This window comes from Trachypithecus francoisi, unplaced genomic scaffold (genome assembly GCF_009764315.1).
Source record: "Trachypithecus francoisi isolate TF-2019V2 unplaced genomic scaffold, Tfra_2.0 Lachesis_group3, whole genome shotgun sequence".
NCBI classification, from domain to species: domain Eukaryota; kingdom Metazoa; phylum Chordata; class Mammalia; order Primates; family Cercopithecidae; genus Trachypithecus; species Trachypithecus francoisi.
In genome coordinates, this window is record NW_022681468.1 from 10,284,593 (window position 1) to 10,307,974 (window position 23,382).

Here is a 23,382-nt window from a genome sequence, read left to right on the forward strand (position 1 = left end):
AGTTAAAGAATACAGCCTCGACTGGGCGTGGTGGCTCATGCCTGTAACCCCAGCACTTTGGGAGGCCAAGGCAAGTGGATGACTTGAGCCCAGGAGTTCAAGACCAGCCTGGGCAACATGGCAAAACCCTGTCTCTACCAAAATAAAATAAAAAAATTAGCCAGGCATGGTGGTGTGTGCCTGTAGTCCCAGCTACTCAGGTGGCTGAGGTCAGAAAATCACCTGAGCCCAGGAGGTGGAGGGTGCAGTAAGCCAAGCCTGTGCCACTGCATCCAGCCTGTGCAACAGAGCAAGACCCAAAGACAGTAGAGCCTCAGGATGTGTGAGTTGTCTCTACCCTGTCAGTAGAAGGCTGAGAAGAACTGTTCAAGATTTACTGCCTCTTTTAGTCTCAGGCTTCTGTTTGTTATGTGAGAATAACAGTACTGGAAGAACTAAATAAGATAATGAAGATCCCAGTGCTCGGTGAAAGAAAAGAAGCTCAATAAATGTTCTTTGCCGTGGTAACATTTTTATTGTGTATTTATCTGCACAGAGGAAATAACTACAAGCATAAACTATTAACTGATTATCAATGGCTATGAATACACATTTTTGGGGTTTTTGCTTAGCTATATTTTATAATTTGTCTATAAAGGTATTAGCGGGGGGCATCCACGAGGTTTTCTTAAAAGCTGGAATTCATTTTTGTTCTATTTCCAGAGTGATATTCTTCTGGTGAGGGAAAATGATATACATGTAGATAGCAGCACTGTCCAAAAGAGCTCTCCAACAGAAAAACTACTCTATATCTGTACTTTCCAATGCAGTAACCACTAGCCATATGTGGCTACTGAACATACAAAATGTGGCTACCTCTACTGAAACTCTGAATTTTTTATTTTTTATTTTTGTTTCTTTTTTTTTTTTTTTTTTTTTTTTGAGATGGAGTCTCACTCTATCGCCCGGGCTGGAGTGCAGTGGCCGGATCTCAGCTCACTGCAAGCTCTGCCTCCCGGGTTTACGCCATTCTCCTGCCTCAGCCTCCCGAGTAGCTGGGACTACAGGCGCCCGCCACCTCGCCCGGCTAGTTTTTTGTATTTTTTAGTAGAGACGGGGTTTCACCATGTTAGCCAGGATGGTCTCGATGTCCTGACCTCGTGATCCACCCGTCTCGGCCTCCCAAAGTGCTGGGATTACAGGCTTGAGCCACCGCGCCCGGCCTATTTTTGTTTCTTGAGACGGGGTCTTGTTCTGTCACCCAGGCTGAAGTGTAGCAGTGCACTCACAGCTCACTGCAGCTTTGACCTCCCTGGGCTCAAGCAGTCCACCTGCCTCGGCCTCCCAAAGTTCTAAGATTACAGATATGAGTCTTCACACTAAGCTAATTTTATTTAATCTTAATACTACTTTTGGACAGTGGCGATATAGAAGTCAGCATTATTTTACATCTTTCTTACTGAAAATTTAGACTCCTCAAAGCACTCTCCCTTCCACACAAGCATAAGCTATATGATACACACGTAACTGAGACGGGTATGTCATCATGTTTAAGAACTAAAGGGTCCCTTTCTAGGAAAAATGAAATAAAACTTACCTTTTGTATGCACTCCTAATCTGTAAGATCCAAATGTAAAAATTTTTCCTCCAACATTTTCAATTACAGATTGTGGAAGATTCTGTTGAAACAAAAAATGGTTATTTTGCCAGTGGAGCACAAGGGAAACTATTCAAATGATACTACACTTGGGTGGGGGAGTGCATCCCAAGAAAGATTACAGTGTAAATTTATATCAAGGGTATTCAAAGTCTATAAAAGCTCTTTAAAAATACCAGCCCCTCAGATCAATCATATTTGAAATTCAAACAATTTTCAACTTTTAAATAAGTTTATTCTTTATTGTTAGATTTTTGCCCTATTTCTAGAAACTGCTATAAAGAAGACTGTGATTGAGAAGATCACGTAATCCCACAGGAGCACATTAGAATCAGGGACTTTATTCATGACAAAGATGCTGTACATAAAATGAATCATCAATTTACAGTATAATAAAAACATATTCTGATCGCTTTAAAGAAAAAGATTAAGGCCGGGCGCGGTGGCTCAAGCCTGTAATCCCAGCACTTTGGGAGGCCGAGATGGGCGGATCACGAGGTCAGGAGATCGAGACCATCCTGGCTAACACGGTGAAACCCCGTCTCTACTAAAAAATACAAAAAACTAGCCGGGCGAGGTGGCGGGCGCCTGTAGTCCCAGCTACTCCGGAGGCTGAGGCAGGAGAATGGCGTAAACCCGGGAGGCAGAGCTTGCAGTGAGCTGAGATCCGGCCACTGCACTCCAGCCCGGGCGGGAGCGAGACTCAGTCTCAAAAAAAAAAAAAAAAAAAAAGAAAAGAAAAAGATTATATTCAACGATTTTTACCAAATATCCCAAAGCATATTAGAGTCTTTTTTTATCATATCAAAAGTGACTTGAAAGCCAATACCAGCCACGCGCGGTGGCTCACGCCTATAATCCCAACACTTTGGGAGGCTGAGACGGGCCAACTGCTTGAGCCCAGATTGAGACCAGCTTGGGCAACATGTGAAACCCGGTCTCTACAAAAAATGTTTTAAAAATTAGCTGGGCGGCCGGGCGCGGCGGCTCAAGCCTGTAATCCCAGCACTTTGGGAGGCCGAGACGGGCGGATCACAAGGTCAGGACATCGAGACCATCCTGGCTAACATGGTGAAACCACGTCTCTACTAAAAAATACAAAAAAACTAGCCGGACGAGGTGGCGGGTGCCTGTAGTCCCAGCTACTCGGGAGGCTGAGGCAGGAGAATGGCGTGAACCCGGGAAGCGGAGCTTGCAGTGAGCCGGGATCCGGCCACTACACTCCAGCCTGGGCAACAGAGTCAGACTTTGTCTTAAAAAAAAAAAAAAAAATCAGCTGGGCATGGTGGCGTATGCATATAGTGCCAGCTAATCAGGTGGCTGAGGTGGGAGGATTGCTTGAATCCTACAGGTCAAGGCTGCAGTGAGCCATGATCACACCACTGCACTCCAACCTGGGCGACAGAGTGAGACCCTGTCTCAAAAAAAGAGAAGAAGAAGGGGAAGAGGTGACGGGGAAGGGGACAGCACAGCAGAGAAGAGAAAGCTAATATTGGTAAAAAATTGCTTAGTTTTTTAGATTTCCAAAAGGCTTTGGTGAAGTAATTTAGAAACAGCTAAATTTACTTTTCTTACTCAGAAAGAGTAGAGTCATCAGGAAGAGGGAGAAAGCATTCAAAAACTGCCTTCCTAGCCCTGGCACTAGTGTAAAATCCCAGGCTTTACAGTTTAGTATTCAATGGCCCTGCTCATAAGAATGACAAGGTCTGTACAAACAAAAACAATCTTAGTAAGTGTTTAGTCAATATTTCCTCTTACCTAACTCCTTGGTATAATAAAATATCTATTCAGTACCAAAAGATGAAAAAGACCACCCCCCTTCCTCTCAAAAAAGAAAAAAAGAACATAAAATGAAGTGTTATTTCATACTCCAAAAAACCCTAAAGACAAGTTCTAAAGAGTGAGATCCCACCTCAGCCACTGATTAGCTGGGACTATATGCATACGCCACCATGCCCAGCTAATTTTTAAAACATTTTTTGTAGAGACCGGGTTTCACATGTTGCCCAAGCTGGTCTCAATCTGGGCTCAAGCAGTTGGCCCGTCTCAGCCTCCCAAAGTGTTGGGATTATAGGCGTGAGCCACCGCGTGTGGCTGGTATTGGCTTTCAAGTCACTTTTGATATGACAAAAAAAGACTCTAATATGCTTTGGGATATTTGGTAAAAATCGTTGAATATAATCTTTTTCTTTAAAGCGATCAGAATATGTTTTTTAAGAGCATATTTAATCATCACTATAGAAAATAGACAAGTGGCCAGGCGCGGTGGCTCAAGCCTGTAATCCTAGCACTTTGGGAGGCCGAGACGGGCGGATCACGAGGTCAGGAGATCGAGACCATCCTGACTAACACGGTGAAACCCCGTCTCTACTAAAAACTACAAAAAACTAGCCGGGCGAGGTGGCGGCGCCTGTAGTCCCAGCTACTCGGGAGGCTGAGGCAGGAGAATGGCGTGAACCCGGGAGGCGGAGCTTGCAGTGAGCTGAGATCCGGCCACAGCACTCCAGCCTGGGTGACAGCGCGAGACTCCGTCTCAAAAAAAAAAAAAAAAAAAAAGAAAATAGACAAGTTATGTGTGTAATGCTGTCTTTTTTTTTTTTCCCTGAGACAGAGTCTCACTCTGTCCCCCAGGCTGGAGTACAATGGCACAGTCTCAGCTCACTGCAATCTCTGCCTCCTGGATTCAAGTGATTATCCTGCCTCAGCCTCCTGAGTAGCTGAGATTACAGGCGCACACCACCACACCCGGCTAATTTTTGTATCTTCAGTAGAGACGGGGTTTCACCATGTTGGTCAGGCTGGTCTCGAACTCCTGACCTCGTGATAAGCCCACCTCGGCCTCCCAAAATATTGGATTACAGGCGTGAGCCACTGTGCCTGGCTGTAATGTTGTATTTCTTAAAAGTAAGCAAAGCCTTTGTCTTCCTTTGTTTAGATATTTTAAAACCTCAATGGCAACGCTGACCTGGTTATTTAAAATTAGCCAGCAAGATATGTGCAGAAGTAGCCTACAAAGGAGGTGAAGGAGAAACTATCTTAAAACACTGGTCCACAGACTTCTCTATTAAGACATAACAATCTTTGAAGAATACTCTCCAATGGTACTTTCTGCAAGGATGTAAACATTCTGTCACTGCTACTCATCACTGTTGAGCACCTGAAATGTAACTAGTGTAGTCAAGAATCTGAATGTTTAAATTTTGATTAATTTTAATTTCCATTTAAATACTCACGTGGCTGGTGACTAGTATATTATAAACTACACTTTTAGATATTAGTATGTTTATACCTATTATCATCATTGTAACCCAGAAATTAAGATTTCTTAATTCAGGTCATGGAAAAACATTTTCACTTGCAAAATCTTTTTTTCATTTTTAAGTTCAGAGTATTAGATGTCAAACAAACCAAAAAAAAAATCTTATTTTCTATCAGAAACTAAAATCAGTAAGAAACACGTGGTATGTAAAGTCCACAATTTAGAATACTACATTTGCTGAAGTTTAATTTCTATTTTGAAATATACATATACACTGCTTTAAGTAAACAGTACTATAAACTTGACTAAAACCAAAAGACTACAACTTTTCTTCTAAGATGACACCCTCTCTCCCTGCTCTATGAAATTCTTCCTTTACCCTTGGTTCTCTTTTCAACCTTTCAGTTATATTATAGATTAAACATGGATTTTGCACTACCCTGGAAAAATTACCACTATTTATGTTATTTTTTTAAATGGGTCAAATTCCACACACAACTCTACAAAAACATTTTCTCTACCAGAAGAATGCTAGCCACGTATTTATGAGTTGTACGTATAAGTATTCACAATGAAGTGTTAGAACCTCCAAGGGGCCGGGCAGGGGCTGACCTCTGTAGTCCTGGCACTTTGGGAGGCCAAGGCAGGCAGATATCTTAAGCCCAGGAGTTTGACACTCATCTAGGCAACATGGTGAAAAGCCATCTCTACAAAAAATTAGCCAGGCTTGGCGATGCCCGCCTATAGTCCCAGGTACTCGGGAGGCTGGGGTGGGAGGATCGCCTGAGCCCGGGAGGCAGAGGATACAGTGAGCTAAGATCATGCCACTGCACTCCAGTCTGGGCAACAGAGGGAGACCCTGTCTCAAAAAAAAAAAAAAAAAAAAAAAGAAGAGGCTGGGCACACGCCTGTAATCCCAGCACTTTGGAAGGCCGAGGTGGGCAGATCATCTGAGGCCAAAAGTTTGAGACCAGCTGGTCAACATGGCAAAAGCCCATCTTTACTAAAATACAAAATTAGCTGGGTATGGTGGCACACACCTGTAATCCCAGCTACTTGAGGGGCTGAGGCAGGAGAATCAGTTGAATGCGGGAGGCAGAGGTTGCAGCGAGCCAAGATCGTGCCACTGCACTTCAGCCTGGGCGACTGAGTGAGACTGTCTCAAAAAAAAAAAAAAAAAGAAAAAAAGAAAGAAAGAGGTTAGGTGCAGTGGCTCACAGCTGTAATCCCAAGCACTTTGGAGGCCAAGGAAGGCGGATCACTTGAGGTCAGGAGCTCAAGACCAGAGTGGCCAACATGGAGAAACTCCGTCTCTACTAAAAATAAAAACAATAGCTGGGCATGGTAGCACCCGCCTGTAATTCCAGCTACTCAGGAGGCTGAGGCATGAGAATCCCTTGAACCTAGGAGGTGGAGGTTGCAGTGGCACCACTGCACTCTAGCCTGGGTGACAGAGTGAGACTCTGTTTCAATAAAGAAAGAAAAAAGAAAACCCAAAGAATGTTATTATAGAAAACTAAATAGGCCAGGTAGTGGCTCATGCCTGGAATGCTAGCCCTTTGGGAGGCCAAGGAGAGAGGACTGCTTGAGGCCAGGAGTTTGAGATCAGTCTGGGCAACACAGCAACACCCTACATATACCATTAGCTAGGTGTGAAGGGACATGCCTACAGTCCCAGCTACTTGGGAGGCTAAGGCCAGGAGGATTGCTTGAACTCAGCAATTTGAGGTTATAGTGCACTATGATGGTGTCACTGCACTCCAACTTGAATGACAGAGTGAGACCCTGTCTCTTAAAAACAAAAACACTAAATAAACAAATATTCAGTTTGAAAAATACCTGAAAATCTTTTTTAAAAACTGTGGCAGAATTTCTTAAAAGGCAACAAGATTCTCAAATATGTTTAAAGCACCTTTTTAGAGAAACATCCATTATTTCTGTGAAGAGTGTAAGCAGTTTACAATTACTGAGTTTCAGTTTTCAAATGTTCCAAACAAACAGTACTTATTTTTAAAAATCGCTTAACTCAGTTCAGTTTTTCCTGCTTCCAAATTAACTAGAAAAATAATGCAAAATCTGTTATCAATAGTCTAAAATTGACTCCACATTAAAGACTCTAAATCCATTCAAATAAGGACAGGTTACATAAGACACTTGCTGTGTTCAGTTGGCTATATACGACCAATTATTTCATACACAAAAAAGTTGCCTTACCTTGCTTTCACTGATTTCTCGTATCCACTCTTTTACCAGGTTATTTAGTTTTCCCAAAATTAAAATCCTGTTGATAAAACAATTATCAATCAAGTATTCCAGATCATTACTGATTAAGTTTCTTAAAGTTTTAAATAGGCATTCTTCCTAAATTATGATTTTTTAAGTGATCAGAGGCACAGTATATTGTAGTTAGCAAGCGCTCGCTCGCGCGCTCTTTCTCTCTCTCTCTCTCTCTATATATATACACATATACGGGCACTGTTACACTGAGTAAGGCATTCCTCTTTCTCCAGACAATTCATTACTATAATAACCAAAAGCATTAAAACATCAGAATTATTGCTTCAAAAAAATAAATAAGTAACATCAAAATTAAGGGAAGAGAACTCTATGCAAAAAATAAAGTTTTCAGCCAGGTGCGGTGGCTTACGCCTGTAATTCCAACACTTTGGGAAGCCAAGGCGGGCAGATCACCGGAGGTCAGGAGTTTGAGACCAGCTTGGCCAACATGGTGAAACTCCATCTCTACTAAAAATACAAAAAATTAGCCAGGCGTGGTGGTGGGTGCCTATAATCCCAGCTACTCGAAAGGCTGAGGCAGAAGAATCGCTTGAACCCAGGAGGCGGAGGCTGTGGTGAGCCAAGATCGCACCATTGCACTCCAGCCTGGGCAACAAGAGGAAGACTCTGTCTCAAAAAAAAAAAAAAAAAAAAAAAGTTTTCTCTCTTAAGTATCGCTCTTCTCCAAAAGATATATAGATCTGGGCAAACAACCCTGGCCTTCTGAGTACAGAATGCCTCAAAATCAGTTTAACATTAATAAAAATGTCTGAGTTAAAAAAATATAGAATATCTATTTACCTGCGCTGCAGTTCCTCTTCCTCTTCAAAAACCCCAAAGGGTTTCAATGTCTCAATTAGTTTCTGTGTAAGTATGCAGTCAGTCTCCTTGGGGGCTGCTAAGCTGATAGGAGAAGTAATGCCATAGTGCTTCTGTGGCGGCTGTGTTTGTTGTGATCCCTGTGTTGTAACTGGACTATAAATAAAATTGGATAAAATTACTCCCAAAAGAATTCTACAATTTGAAACAAATCAGCACGACCAGAAAAACTAATTTAGTAACACACATTTTTAAACATGATTGGTTCCCTGCAATTTTTCCCCAAAAATTTTTATGACAAAAAGTGACCAAAAGCAAGTGACCAAAAAGAGAAAATTCTACCCCAAGGATTTTAACTCTGTCACTACTTAAACACTTAAGTTAGAATCCAGACCAAATACACTGCTAGAGAAAACACTATCCAGAATATAGTAAACTTCTGAAAAATGTCACCTCTTGAAAATAAGCCAAAATCTGTTTCTTAAACATTGATAAACATGCTACAAAAAATGTTATTTTACCAATATAAGACATTCCCCAAATGAAACCTGGCATCTGACTCACAATGAATGAAGTTCATAGATAATGAAGCAAATAGCATAAACTTAAACAAAATTTGAAGGGAAAGAACTATATTCACCCTAGGCTTGTTAATGATCTTTTTGGGAGATTTACACTTCAATAATGATGCTAGTCTAAAAGGTTTCTTTTACACACACACAGCTACATTTTTATCCATTTTAAGATAAGTTCCAAATTTGTCAAAAGGTACAGCATGCTTTAAATGCTTTGGAAATAAATTTGACTCAATCTTTTTTCATAATTTTTTTCATTAAATTAACTTTAAAAAATCAACACAATATTTTTAAACTAACAGTTGAATAACATACAAAACCAAGTATATGATAAGGAAAGACCCCAAATCTGGATTAGTTATTTCTCCCAAATTCCATTCCTTAAGAAATTAAGTGTTTATAAGCCAGGTGTGGTGGCTCACACCTGTAGCCCCAGCACTTCAGGAAGCTGAAGTGGGAGAAAGGCTTGAGCCCAGGAGTCGAGGCCAGCCTGGATAACATGTTGAAACCCCGTCTCTACTAAAAAGAAAAAAAAAAAATTTTGTATTTTACACACACACACAGCTACTTTTTGTTTTTTGAAATGGAGTCTCGCTCTGCCACCCAGGCTGGAGTACAGTGGCGCGATCTCAGCTCACTGCAACCTCTGCCTTCTGGGTTCTACTGATTCTCCTGTCTCAGCCTCCCGAGTAGCTGGGATTACAGATGCATGCCATCACACTGGCTAATTTTTGTATTTTTAGTAGAAACAGGGTTTCACCATGTTGGCCATGCTGCTCTCAAACTCCTGACCTCAAATGATCTACTCCCTTTTGCCTCCCAAAGTGCTGGAATTACAGGCATGGGCCACCAAGCCCAACCACAGCTACTTTTTTACCAAGTTCTAAATACAATTTCTACTTTAAGTGTGATAATCTACATAAGCAATAAAGTGCTAAATCTAAGAATGCTATACAGATAAGGCTTATGATGCATTTACTACACAAATCCACTGGGTTCTGGTCTATACTAAGACTGCTAGACTGTTCTGTAATTTGTCTTGTGATATCAACACAGATCTAAGAATGCCAGGAAGCCCAAACTGCATGTTACTAATTAGCTGCTGGACTGCGTGTCACCTGTTTACTGTTGCCTGGTCTAGTTACATACTGTCTTAATTTTAATTCAGATTTTATAACAGCATTTACTGAATAATTATGAATCAGACATATCTCCTGCAGAAATTAATTCACGTTAGATCGTTTCCTCCTGCCCCTTTATTCTAAGCTGCACAGCTACTCGATATAATGTTAATCCACCTCAGCACTAAGCATTTGCTGAAGACTTGCCCAAGCATGGTGTCTCACACTTGTAATCACAGCAAACTTTGGGAGGCCGAGGAGGGCAGATCATTTGTGGCCAGGAGTTCAAGACCAGCCCAGCCAACAAGGCGAAAACCCATTTCCACTAAAAATACAAAAATTAGCCAGGTGTGATGGCATGCTGTAATCTCAGCTACTCAGGAGGCTGAGGCAGGCGAATCGCTCTAACCAGGAGGTGGAGGTTGCAGTGAGCCAAGATCATGCCATTGCACTCTGGCCTGGGCAACAGAGCAAAACTCCACCTTAAAAAAAAAAAAAAAATAGTATTTGCTGAAGACGAAATAAAAATGTTCTGTTTTCTAATCATATGTAGCATCTCCTAAGGTTAAAATATACACATGAAGTATAACTGAATTTATAACGCCTTGGTCATTACACACAGGTTTTCCTCCCCCTAGTTTTATTGAGGTATCACTGACATACCAAAAATACGGAACGTAATTAATGTATATAATTTGGTAAGTTTGGACATATGCGTACACTTGTAGTTCCATTAGCATAATCAAGGTAATAAATACATCCATTACCTCCAAAGTTTCCCTGTGTGCCCCTCTGGTTTTCTGCCGTAAGAGCACGGAACTTGAGATCACTCTTAAATTTTCAAGTGCACAATACAAACTATGCTTACCACCTATCCTAACATAATTGTATTATCTTGTGTTATTCATTGCTTCATGAGTTTTTCTTAATAAACTACAGTCCTTCACAATTATCCTGGGATTATGAATGCTTTCATAAATGATTTTAACATGAGTAAAGCCAGAAAAAAAAAATGTAAAAACTTCATTTTGTCTAGGCTAGATCTGGTTCAAGCAAGGAGAGCTTTAAGTCAAGTATAAGCTGAAATCGTATTTTTGTAGCCTCAAGCAATAAATCTCTATTTTTGTTTTGTGCAAGTAATATGTTTCTCTGTATTCTTTTCCATTCTCAAGGAATTAAATTCATTACCAGTTCAGTTTGGATCATTAAAAAAACAAAGAGTATCCACTGTAAGATTCCTCTATCTTTCCCATTTTTTTCTTATTCAAATCTTCAGACTTTCATTGTCACAATAAACAACGCTTGGAAAGCTCCTATCTACTTTAACTTTCTCACTAGAACACTAGAATACAGGCCCTGATTTCTAAATGTGCACAAGATTTGCTCAGCCTAATCTGAAAAAATATTGATTACACTAACATTTTGATGGGGAAATAAATCATATGCAAGCTGGAAATTTTTATTTACTTTATTCCAAATGTAGGCACATCATCCAGCCTCAGTATTACTTTGTGTCAATATAAAACCACATGTGTTCCACCTAATTCAAGAAAGAACATATATGGGCCAGGCACCGTGGCTCATGCTTATAATCCCAATGCTTAGGGAGGCACAGCAGGGAAAAATCACTTGAGGTCAGGAATTGACCAGCCTGGGCAACATAGCGAGACACCCATCTCTATGAAAAATAAAAATTAGCTGGGCTTGGTGGCACAAGCCCGTAGTCCTCCTAGCTACTCAGGAGGCTGAGGCAGGAGGATGGCTTGAGCCCAGGAGTTTGAGATAGGAGCCCGGGAGGGAGGGAAGAAGGAAGAGAGAGAGAGATGGAGGGAAGGAGGGGATGGAAGGGGAAGGAAGGAAAGAAAGTAAAGGAAAAACTATGTAACACAGACCTACCAAATAAAAAAAAAAACAAATGCATACTCTGAAATTTACAAGATACTTGTGTATCCAATAAAAATGGCTCAGCATGAGCTTAAGGAACTAGACTAAGAATTCCAGACTCTCAGATATTTCAAACGTCCAAAATGTCCAAAGTAGAAACATTAAACATTGTAACACTTTAAATGAAAGTGAAGATTTTCCATTTAACACTAGAAATTAAGTAGAATGATAAAACAGTTTAAGAAATCCTTTTGTTGCTGTTCTCCTTCCAACAAAACAAAATCTATATACTCCAATATTGGGCAATTTGGAACATAAACCTCCAAAGATTAAGGATTCTTCTGCCTTATATATGAACTGACACTCTCCTGGAACCATACACCAGACAGCTACCAACCAAGAATGCAAAGTTCTTCCTCCCATTTTTGAACGCACTAGACATCTATCTATTCTAGAAACATTTTACCAGTATTTAATTTTCTTCAGATACTATTCTACTTTGAAAAATAAACTTCTATAATTTATGTAACACAAAAACGAAAAACACAAACCAGACATATAGCTGCGGTATCTGTGATTCCTTAAAATGTCTTCCTGGTTTTTAAAATCAAGAACACTGTGCTTTGCTTCAGCAACTGGTCCATTTTCATCTCACCAACATAATTAGTATTCACCTTTAGGGTACTGTCTGAATTTTTAGAGTGCGACTGGCAGCCATCTATAAGCTCTCTATTCTATAAAAATACAAAAATTACTGTATTTCCTTAAGAATTACTTTTAGTAACCTAATTTTTTGCTCCATTGTGTATCTATCCTTATTCTTCCTTTTCATCCACATCTAATGCAAACATCTTGCCAGTTTTTAATATTATGACTAAAGTATTCTTAAAAGTCTTCATCCTTTCTGGATCAGAGTTACACATAAATACATACCTATATATAATAGTACATATATGAATTCTGCCCCCTCTCAAAACCACAAAAGGCAGCCAAACACTTCTCCCCTATAAACACACCTTTTGTTACTGGTTCAAAGTACTGTATAAAGAATTTTCAGAACTCTTCTCTCCTTAGAATATATGGAGTTTTCTTTACAATATTTAAATTATTTTCATCAAGGCAAAGTTCACATAGAACACATGCCTTTTAATTGTTTTAGCATTCTATATAACAATTCCTTTTCAACTATTCTAGTTCTGACTCCTGGCAATCTTGGTTCCAACGCCTTTCCTTCTACTCCTTTGTCACATGGTTCCACCAGGCATACTACTACTAAATATGTCTTCCTAAAATACAACTGTATACTAAAAAACTGTAACTTCTGGTAATGGTATTCAAGACAGACTACAAAGTCTGATCTCAACTCAAAAATAATCTGATAAAAAAGGGAGAAAGCAAGCCTGATTCTACTTCTGCTACTCGTCGTATTACTCTGGTTTCATTTCTGCCACTAGTTATATTATCCTTGGTAAGTTGCATCTCTGTGGATTTACCTTAGAATTATTATATCTCTTCGTTACTTTGGATAACAAACTAGGAATTTTACAACTACAGCATATAACACTAACGAGCAGTTTCCAAATACGAAAGTTTTTAGACCAAAGCTGAGACACAGATCTTTCTTTGCCCCATTCAGGGATGTCAAGATGACTCTAATTAGGATAAATATCTAGGAACTTAGAATAGTGACATTTTTGTTGACTGTTGGCTGTTTATTTTGGCAGGATATTTGTTTCAAAAGGTTAGACATTCAACTTAACTAATACATACAATCTCAACTATCAAGAACTACCTTGGTACAGCAGTTAGAAATCTAATGCAAACAGTGCAAGTTCCTACGATTTGTTAACTGGAGTTTAATGGTCATACATTCAAATAGGCAAAGTACGATCATCTTTGCACATATAAAGATCCCATTTTAAGTCAGTGAAGACAACTATGAAATACTCGAATGGCCTTGATTGCCCATAGTAAAATCTAAAACCCAGATGCTATTTCAAAAATATTTAAAAAGCATAAAGGCACTAAAAGATAAAAAACATTTTCAGAGGCTTAGTCAAGCAAGACACAAAACGCAAAAGCCATAAAAACAGGTTTACTTGTATCAAAATATTCCAACTTTTATATAGTAACAATATAGCACATAAGGAAAGTTAAAGCAAATGATAAAAGGAGAAAATACATGCAACTTATGTCAAAACAGCAATAGTCTGAATACATAAAGAATTCTTCAATCAATTTTTTTAAAAGTTTAACTGCATATCAGGGAAGCAAATTAAGACAACCAGATTAATGAAAAACAAAATTTAATATATGTGGTAAGAACGAAAGACCAAAAAACCTCCAATGTTGGCAATAGTGTAAAAAAAAAAAAATGAGCCCTTATCCATCACAATGAAAGCAAACTTGTTACATCATTTTAAAAAGCAATCTGGTATTTATCAAAATTAAAAATGCACATACCAATTTTAAAAGTTTGTCTAGCAACTTTATCTCCAGCGATCTATTTATTACAGAAATACCAGGACAGAAATACTAGGGCAGAAGGCTCAAACTGAAAGCCCTGAAATTGGAAAACATATTCTCTTTAATCACACATTTTTAAACTATAAAATACTACATAAAAAGCTAAATCCCCAGGCCTGGTGCAGTGGCACAGACCTGTAATACCAACACTTTGGGAGGCTGAGGCAGGAGGATCCCTTGAGTCCAGGAGTTTGAGACCAGCCTGGGCAACATAGGAAGACGCCATCTGCACAAAAAGTTTAAAAATCAGCCAGCTGTAGGGGGCATGCACCTGTAGTCCCAGTTACTCAGAAGGCTGAGGCAAGATGATCTCCTGAGCCCAGGAAGCTGAGGCTGTAGTGAGCTGTGATCATACCACTGCAATCCAGCCTGGGCGACGAGACTCCATCCCCCCAAAAAGCAAAAAACAAACAACAAAAAATATATAAATTTCCAGCCACTCCTAGAGTATGGGTGCAAAGACTGGAAGACAGACCAAAATAGGGACCCAAATTCCAGCACAACAGAAATAAGCTTGAAATGAGCAGTGTCTATGCCACCCTATCCCCTAAAAAGGGAGTTTGTTTGGTACTTAGTTCATTCATTTGTAAGTTAACTCTCTTGATCTCATAGGTTCTGGAATTTGAACTTTTCTCATAGAACGAACACAGAAAGGTATTCAAGGTTGTTCACTGAGCAGAGTATGCAATGAAGTAAAACTGGAAACCACCTAAATATCCATCAATAAAGAACTGGTTAATTACAGTACATGCTTACAACTTAAAACTATGCCAAAATAAAGAGACGAGATAGTACATGTAGCAGCATGTGTATCAGGACAAAAAAAAAGTAGCAGAATATAATTATGATCATATTTGCCATCTACTGAAATTTCAACGTATCCCACATATTTACACCATTCCTAATTTTTTCTAACAACTCTTACTATTAAACTAAGAAAGAAGGCTTGATTAAGTTTACTGGACCAGAATATGAACCTAGATATCTGATTTCATAGCCTATAATAATCATCTCTATACTGAGGCACCTCTGTACATCATTTACAATATGTAGTCATATAGATAGAGTTTTTTTTATTATTATTTTTAGAGATGGGGTCTTGCTCTGTTGCCCAGGCTGATCTAAACTCTTGAGCTTAGGTGATCCTCCCTCACAGCTCAGATTACAGGCATGCACCATGACACCCAGTTTTTTTTTTTAACTATTTGTATATTACGTCTATAATACATTCATAGAAACACAACCAAGCAGAATTGAGACCATAATATTTTATCTTATATTTTATAAACTTGTTTCAACTTGTTAAATTATTTAAAGTAGAAATTAATAATCTTGCAAAAGATGAAAGTCAACTAATTCTACCATTCACCATTAAATTAGAATAGTTATAGCAAGGAGGCTAAAATCACCCCCTAAAATGGCAGGGAGGGGCACCAAACAAATCCTCAAATTAAAATAATTCGCTTTTGGTTATTAGCTAAAAACTCAGTTTATGCTAATTAAAACACTAGTTTGTGAAATAAACCAAGATTTTTTAAATAGCTTTTTAGTGCAATACTCTAGAAATAGTAAATCCAAAGCAAATATTGCTTTATTTATTGCTCCAGGAAGCTGCTAGGCCAACCAAGGTTATTAAATATCAACTCAATTTTCCTAAAAGCACTTTTTTCTCATCTACCTTTTGTCAGAAAGTACAGTATTTATTAGGCTGAAATGTACCAAATTCCTAAATATGCATAAAAGACAATGCTAAATAAAATCAGAAATACAAAGATGCTTAAGGTAGTCTCTGTTTTCAATGACAATCTCAAATTTAGTCTGGGATTCAGATCCTTAAACAAGTCCAAAGTAGAAGCTTGGAAAAAAAAAAACATTAAAGAAACAAAGATAAAATCATGACTATGCCAGAAGGTTAAGGTGTACACAGTAAATGATGGGAAGGGAGAAGTGCAATCTAGACAGATGACTACTAACACACAAAAGGACAGAACATCATATTTCCATTGGTGTTTTCCTCAAACAGTTAATGTTTAAGTACTTTGCATCTCAATTTAAATTTTTTTTAACAGAGTCAGGGTCTCACCATGTTGCCCAGGCTGGTCTCAAACGCCTGGGCTCAAGCAATCCTCCCACTTTGACCTCCCAAAGTGCTGGGATTACAGGCATGAGCCACCACAGCCCGCCTGTGTCTCAATGTATACAAAGCTCATTAGGCACTACTGATTAATCCCCATCTACTGATAGTAGGCATTTGGAAGAAGTTGTGGCCCATGATATTAACAGAGTCAACTGTCCCAATTCATAGCTACTACTTAACAGAAAATGCTCAATGATGTGCATGATGGAGTTAAAACTGAAAGCCGGCCGGGCGCGGTGGCTCACGCCTGTAATCCCAGCACTTTGGGAGGCCGAGACGGGCGGATCACGAGGTCAGGAGATCGAGACCATCCTGGCGAACACCGTGAAACCCCGTCTCTACTAAAAAATACAAAAAAAAAAACTAGCCAGGCGAGGTGGCGGGCGCCTGTGGTCCCAGCTACTCGGGAGGCTGAGGCAGGAGAATGGCGGGAACCCGGGAGGCGGAGCTTGCAGTGAGCTGAGATCCGGCCACTGCACTCCAGCCTGGGTGACAGAGCGAGACTCCGTCTCAAAAAAAAAAAAAAAAACAAACTGAAAGCCAAACTTGCTAATCTTGTTCTTTGGAAGCCACTGGAGAGACTGCAGTAACTGACAGAAGGCACAATTCCCCACAGTACCAGGTGCTGCTGAAAGGTCTCCACCTTAACTTGCTCATTCGAAGGACACGAACAGAAAAGACACAGGGATCTCTTTAAGTATCTCACTGTGCATTAAATATTAATTCTGAGCCAAAATAATACAATCTCCTTTTTAACAAGGTATGCAGCATATAATGATAGTAGTTTAGAGGCAAGAATATTGCCAAAATAGCATATATGCTAAGAAATTAAAAGGCTGGTTAAATGGTCCACCAAGGTGTTCTGTGTAAGTGGTACTAAAAATATTTAGGCCGGGCGCGGTGGCTCAAGCCTGTAATCCCAGCACTTTGGGAGGCCGAGACGGGTGGATCACGAGGTCAGGAGATCGAGACCATCCTGGCTAACATGGTGAAACCCCGTCTCTACTAAAAAAATACAAAAAACTAGCCGGGCGAGGTGGCGGGCGCCTGTAGTCCCAGCTACTCGGGAGGCTGAGGCAGGAGAATGGTGTAAACCCGGGAGGCGGAGCTTGCAGTGAGCTGAGATCTGGCCACTGCACTCCAGCCTGGGTGGCAGAGCGAGACTCCGTCTCAAAAAAAAAAAAAAAAAAATTTAGACCCCACTATATTCTTAAAAATGTACTGCAGGTGGGCCATCCAGTCAATAGTTAGTAAAGCAGTAGCAGAGGCTCAAAGATGACATAATAGTTTGTTTACGCTCAAGGAGAATAAAGCATGTATGATAAAGCCCAAGGCCAAACTGAAAATTCAAGGTTGCTTACGCACAGAAAGGGTACTTGCTATTCAATTCCTACAATAGCCAAGTTATTTTTCCTCACTTCATAAGGGTACTTCCAACTGCCCCTTTGCGCACAAGTGCATGTATTTGTGTGTGTATGTCCCTCTCTCTCATATGGCTAGGAGAAACTTAAAAAAAAAAAAAAGTTGAATTGTGCACTCCTACATCAACTTGCCAAGTACAACTTGAAAATGAAAGAAATGTAAATTTAATGAAGTATGAAACAGGACCTGAAAAAGTATGAAAGAGTGTGAAAATGTATCAGAAAATAGTCATAATCATAGTAAGTCATAGTACTACAGACACTAATTTCAGGAAATGCAATTTAAATGTTTCTAAGGATCAAAATGACAGAAACACTGTACTTGATCAACCCAAAAATTATAAAAACTGCCATAAAATGCAAGAAGCCAATTTCTGGACAAAATATAGAGGGAATACAAATTTGAAAAATAATTATGTAACAAAAGAGGAAGAAAGAAATCTAACAGAATGCCTCTATCTTTTCTTCCCAAATCCTTAAGTTTCCACAAATGAGATTGCTATACAGTTCAGCAGGCCTACATACAATCCAAAGATTAAAAAAAAAAAAAAAAAGGCAACTCCCACAAAAGGTACAGGCCACAAAGTAGGGTCTGTAAGTGGCAAATCTGTGCATGGCTTTAAATAAGAATATATACACAAATAAAGTCACTAAAAGTATAGTCGTGTGCCACATAACAGCATTTTTCAGTCAAGGACAGACCACATATAGAACAATGGTCCCGTAACAGTATAAGACCGTATTTTTACTATTCCTTTTGTGTTTACATACATTTAGATACACAAATGCTTCCTAATGTATTACAACTACCTACAGTATTCAGTACAGTAACACGCTGTACAGGTTTACAGCCTAGGAGCAACAGGCCGTATCACACAGCCGAAGTGCATAGTAGGCTATACCATTTAGGTTTGTGTAAGTACACTGTTCCCACAGTAAAATCACCTAACACATTTTTTCAGAATACATCCAATCATTAAGCGACGCATAAGATCTCAGGTTCTATAGCATGTTACATTCTGTGTATACTACAAGTATATACTATATGTTACTTTGGTTTATATACTTTCATATGTATTTTTCACTATGTAAATACTTTGAGATTTAAATGTTATAAACACAAAAAACTTGAGCTTGAAAATTATTTCTACTTGAAACTATATAGAGATTCCAACTGGCCAGGCGTGGTGGCTCATGCCTGTAATCTCAGCATTTTGGGAGGCCAAGGTGGGATTGTTTGAGCCCAGGAGTTTGAGACCAGCCTGGGCAACGTGGCGAAACACTCTCACACAATAAAAAATACAAAAAATAGCCACATGTGGTGGTGCATGCCTGTAGTCCCAGATACTCAGGAGGCTGAGGTGGGAGGATCCCTTGAGCCTGGGAGGTCAAGCCTGCAGTGAGCCATGATTGCACAACTGCATTCCAGCCTGGGTAACAGTGACACCCTGTCTCACAAATAAAGACTCCAACTGAGCTAACCACACATGGTTCCCTACAGTGTCCACAGGAAATGGTATAGTGTACTGGAATGAGAATGGAACATGGAATCCAGAGCTGATTTAAGCCCCAATCTACAATTTAGTACCTTTATGACCTTGGTCAGGTATTCTTTTGAGCCTCAACTTTAATCAACTTTTAGGGGAACCAATTACCTCCTATAATGTTGCTGCTTTGTAAATCATACACTGGCATTGTCCAATTATTTAAAAGCTGCTAGGTAATTAGAACCCTGAACATACAGAATAAAAGAGATACACACACCCTCCCAAAATGAAAACTAGCTAAGAAGTCAAATGGTCTCATTTTACCTGAAAGAAGCTAGCTTTATAAACTTGCCTAGATAAAACTAAAGATGAAATTTAATTGTAATGTTAACCTAAAGTTGACTTAGTTAACCAGGAATAGAATGTTCTGATGAGTCAAAACATTTTTAAAGTTGTTATCAAGCCAGAACTGGCTTCTGCCTTAAGAAGGTGAGGAAAACAATCAGGGATAGGAACTGAGTAGGCTCATAAATTTACTCAACTCCCATACCTTGCCTTCCAACTTCTCTACCAAAAAATATGGACTAACAATCAGGGATAGGAACTGAGTAGGCTCATAAATTTACTTAACTCCCATACCTTGCCTTCCAACTTCTCTACCAAAAAATATGAACTGAAAATATGTTTCAGGTAAAACACCACATCTCAAAACCATAATCAACATTTACTGAGCAGCAATTCACTATAAAAACTCCAAATTTTAAAATCTGAGAATCAAAATCTCACAGTTCTGTTATCTTTCCTAAAGGTTATCTAATACATTGTTTCTCACTGACAACAACAAAAAATTTTATTTAAAATTGTTTAAATTTAAAACAGAGGGTTGGGGTGGAGTGGGGTGCATGTCCATTCCCAGACAGTGTTCAGAAAACTGCCAGAGACCGGGTGTGGTGGGACTGTAATCCCAGCACTTTGGGAGGCCAATGCAGGCAGATCACCTGAAGTCAGGAATTCGAGACCAGACTGGCCAATACGGTGAAATCCTGTCTCTACTAAAAATACAAAAATTAGCCGGACATGGTGGCACAGGCCTATAATCCCAGCTACTCGGTAGGCTGAGGCAGGAGAATTGCTTGAACCTGGGATGTGGGGGTTGCAGTGAGCCGAGCTAGCACCACTACACTCCAGCCTGGGCAACAGAGCAAGACTCCATCTCAAAAAAAACAAAAAAACACCAGAGGTGCTGCATGGGCAGCTCACACCACCACTGAAAAGCCTACTTCATCTTGGGGCAGCTGTTCTCAATCAGGATCTCTCAAGTTTTCAAACATTTTGGTCTCAGGACCCCTTTACAACTCTTAAAATGTACTGAGCACTCCAAAGAGCTCTTACTTACGTGCATTATGCTTACCAATATCCACTGCATTGGAAATTATAACTGAAAACCTTGTATTTATTCATTTAAATAGCAAGAAACTCATTACATGTTAACATGCTTTAAAAAACTGTTTTCCAAAACAAAAAATTTAGTAAGAATGGCATGCTTTTGCATTTCTGTAAATCTCTTTAATTCTGGCTAAACCAAAGATGGCTGGATTCTCATAGCTGCTTCTGCATTCAATCTGTTGCAATAAATTGTTCCAGTTGAAGCATATGAAGAAAACTTGGCATCAAACCAACATTATAACTGTTTCTTTTTGTTTTGTGGAGACGGCTATGTCACCCAGGCTGGTCTTGAACTTACAGGCTCAAACAATCCTCCCACCTTGGCCTCCCATAGTGCTGGGAGCAACACTGTAATTGGAAAAGAGCAGTATTTAGTCTTTTCAATTAATTATGGGTAGTCTTCTTTGATACTACACCAGAACTCCCCAAGTGGTAGTTTTGCAAAGATTAGTTACAATATGAAAGTTAAAACCCTATTAATAAACCCTCGGTACTCTGTTGCATTAAAATCTGGTTTGCCTTGCACTCTGACTGTACCCTTGAATGCATATACGATTTTATTACATCACAAATGGTCATTTGGAAAATACGGGTTCACTGAATTATACAGGCCTACCAAATATTAAAAAACGTTATTATTATTATTTTTTTTTTTGAGACGGAGTCTCGCTCTGTCGCCCAGGCTGGAGTGCAGTGGCCAGATCTCAGCTCACTGCAAGCTCCGCCTCCCGGGTTCACGCCATTCTCCTGCCTCAGCCTCCTGAGTAGCTGGGACTACAGGCGCCGCCACCTCGCCCGGCTAGTTTTTTGTATTTTTAGTAGAGACGGGGTTTCACCGTGTTAGCCAGGATGGTCTCGATCTCCTGACCTCGTGATCCGCCCGTCTCGGCCTCCCAAAGTGCTGGGATTACAGGCTTGAGCCACCGCGCCCGGCCAAAAACGTTATTTTTTTAAGCACACACTATACAGCATTGAAACTACATGCATTAATCCACCAATGTCAGCAGAAACATCTTTTAAGTATTGGGAAAAACTGTCAAGCTCATGATGGAAAAGCAAGCTTTCTAAAATTCTATATTTTGCTTGAAAGCTCAAATTTTTCACTGGCCAGGAATACAGTCAGTTGTTTACCTTGAAGTGACAGACTCGCTTTATTCTCATGTAAGTCTCCTAAATACTCAAATATGAATAGCCACAGTTCATCACTTGTTCTTTCAGATAAAAACGGAGCTCCATGAAAACACCAGCTTAGCTCACAAATCAACATACAAGTGCTCCTCAAAACCACCATTTTACTCCCCAGTATACAGCTTCACAACTACTTTCCATGGTCACAGTACATTAAAAAGATAAAGTGTCAAGATTTGATTAAATTAACCTCCTTTTACTGTTTCATCAAAAGCTTTTTTAAACTATGAGTGTGCAGTCTTTAAGAAATAAAATGTCTAATCCCAGCACTTTGGGAGGCTGAGACGGGCGGATCACGAGGTCAGGAGATCGAGACCATCCTGGCGAACACGGTGAAACCCCGTCTCTACTAAAAATACAAAAACTAGCCGGGCGAGGCTGCGGGCGCCTGTAGTCCCAGCTACTCGGGAGGCTGAGGCAGGAGAATGGCGTAAACCTGGGAAGCGGAGCTTGCAGTGAGCTGAGATCCGGCCACTGCACTCCAGTCCGGGCGACAGAGCGAGACTCCGCCTCAAAAAAAAAAAAAAAAGAAATAAAATGTCGGCCGGGTGTGGTGGCTCCCGCCTTTAATCCCAGCACTTTGGGAGGCCGAGGTGGGCAGATCACGAGGTCAGGAGATCAAGACCATCCTGGCCAACACGGTGAAACCTCGTCTCTACTAAAAATACAAAAATTAGCTGGGCGTGGTGGCGGGCGTACACCTGTAGTCCCAGCTACTCCGAAAGCTGAGGCAAGAGAATCGCTTGAACCCGGGAGGTGGAGGTTGCAGTAAGCCGAGATTGGGCCATTGCAGTCCAGCCTATCGACAGAGCGAGACTCTGTCAAGAACAAAAGAATGAAGGAACGGACGACAGAAAGAACGAACGGACAACAGCAAGAATGGAGGGAGGGAGGAGGGAGGAAATGACTATATACAATACCGGACCTCTGCCTTGATTGTTCCTACGATGGATACAGCATTTCCCACCACTGCTTTTGCACTATAAGTACAGATGTTGAAAGACAAAACATCTCAGGAACATGAAAACTGTTTTAACATTATATACCCTCTTTAAGATCTCAGTGGTCCCCCTCCCCAAGCATCCACAGATCACGCTCTGGGAAGCACAGAACATCCACCAGCAGGTACCGGTTCTGCTTGTTATGGTGATGTAAAACTACTCCAATTCCCTCTTTTTTGTGCAGCACCCGCAAATATTTGAGAGGAAAGCTATTGTCTCACCTAAGTCTTGCAGTAACTCTTTTTGGTAACTTCGACAACATTCTATGCATGAGGCATATAATGCTACTGATACTGGTTACTCTTACTTTACACCTTTTTATCATACGTCTGATACTCAGAACTGAGCTGATGCCAAAAATATCTGACCAACACAGAGTAGGGCAGAAATATATCTAATTTCCATAAGGGCATCACACTTTTTGTTAATGCCGTGGTTCTCAACCAGATTTTGCACCCCAGGGCACATCTGGCAATATGTGGAGACATTTTTGGTTGTCATTACTGGGGAAATGGAGGGGTGGAGCTCCTGGAATCCAGTAGGTAGAAGCCAAGGATGTTGTTAAACAAACTACAATACACAGGACAGGCACCTGCAAGGAATGA

General features: G+C 40.1%; 1 protein-coding gene across 6 annotated transcripts in view; it reads right to left on the reverse strand.

The window, feature by feature from the left end:
- Positions 1-23,382, reverse strand: part of PAPOLA (poly(A) polymerase alpha) — a 66,369-nt gene that overhangs the window by 40,184 nt on the left and 2,803 nt on the right. For 3 of the 6 annotated variants that reach the window (XM_033191411.1, XM_033191409.1, XM_033191407.1), the window contains exons 2-5: positions 22,697-22,756; positions 7,974-8,147; positions 7,110-7,176; positions 1,577-1,658 (exon numbers count right to left, since the gene is read on the reverse strand). In XM_033191411.1, coding sequence (XP_033047302.1) covers positions 1,577-1,658; positions 7,110-7,176; positions 7,974-8,147; positions 22,697-22,756 — 383 coding nt within the window. The remainder of the gene's footprint in view (positions 1-1,576; positions 1,659-7,109; positions 7,177-7,973; positions 8,148-22,696; positions 22,757-23,382) is intronic. The other 3 variants (XM_033191408.1, XM_033191412.1, XM_033191410.1) reach the window with 1 other exon arrangement.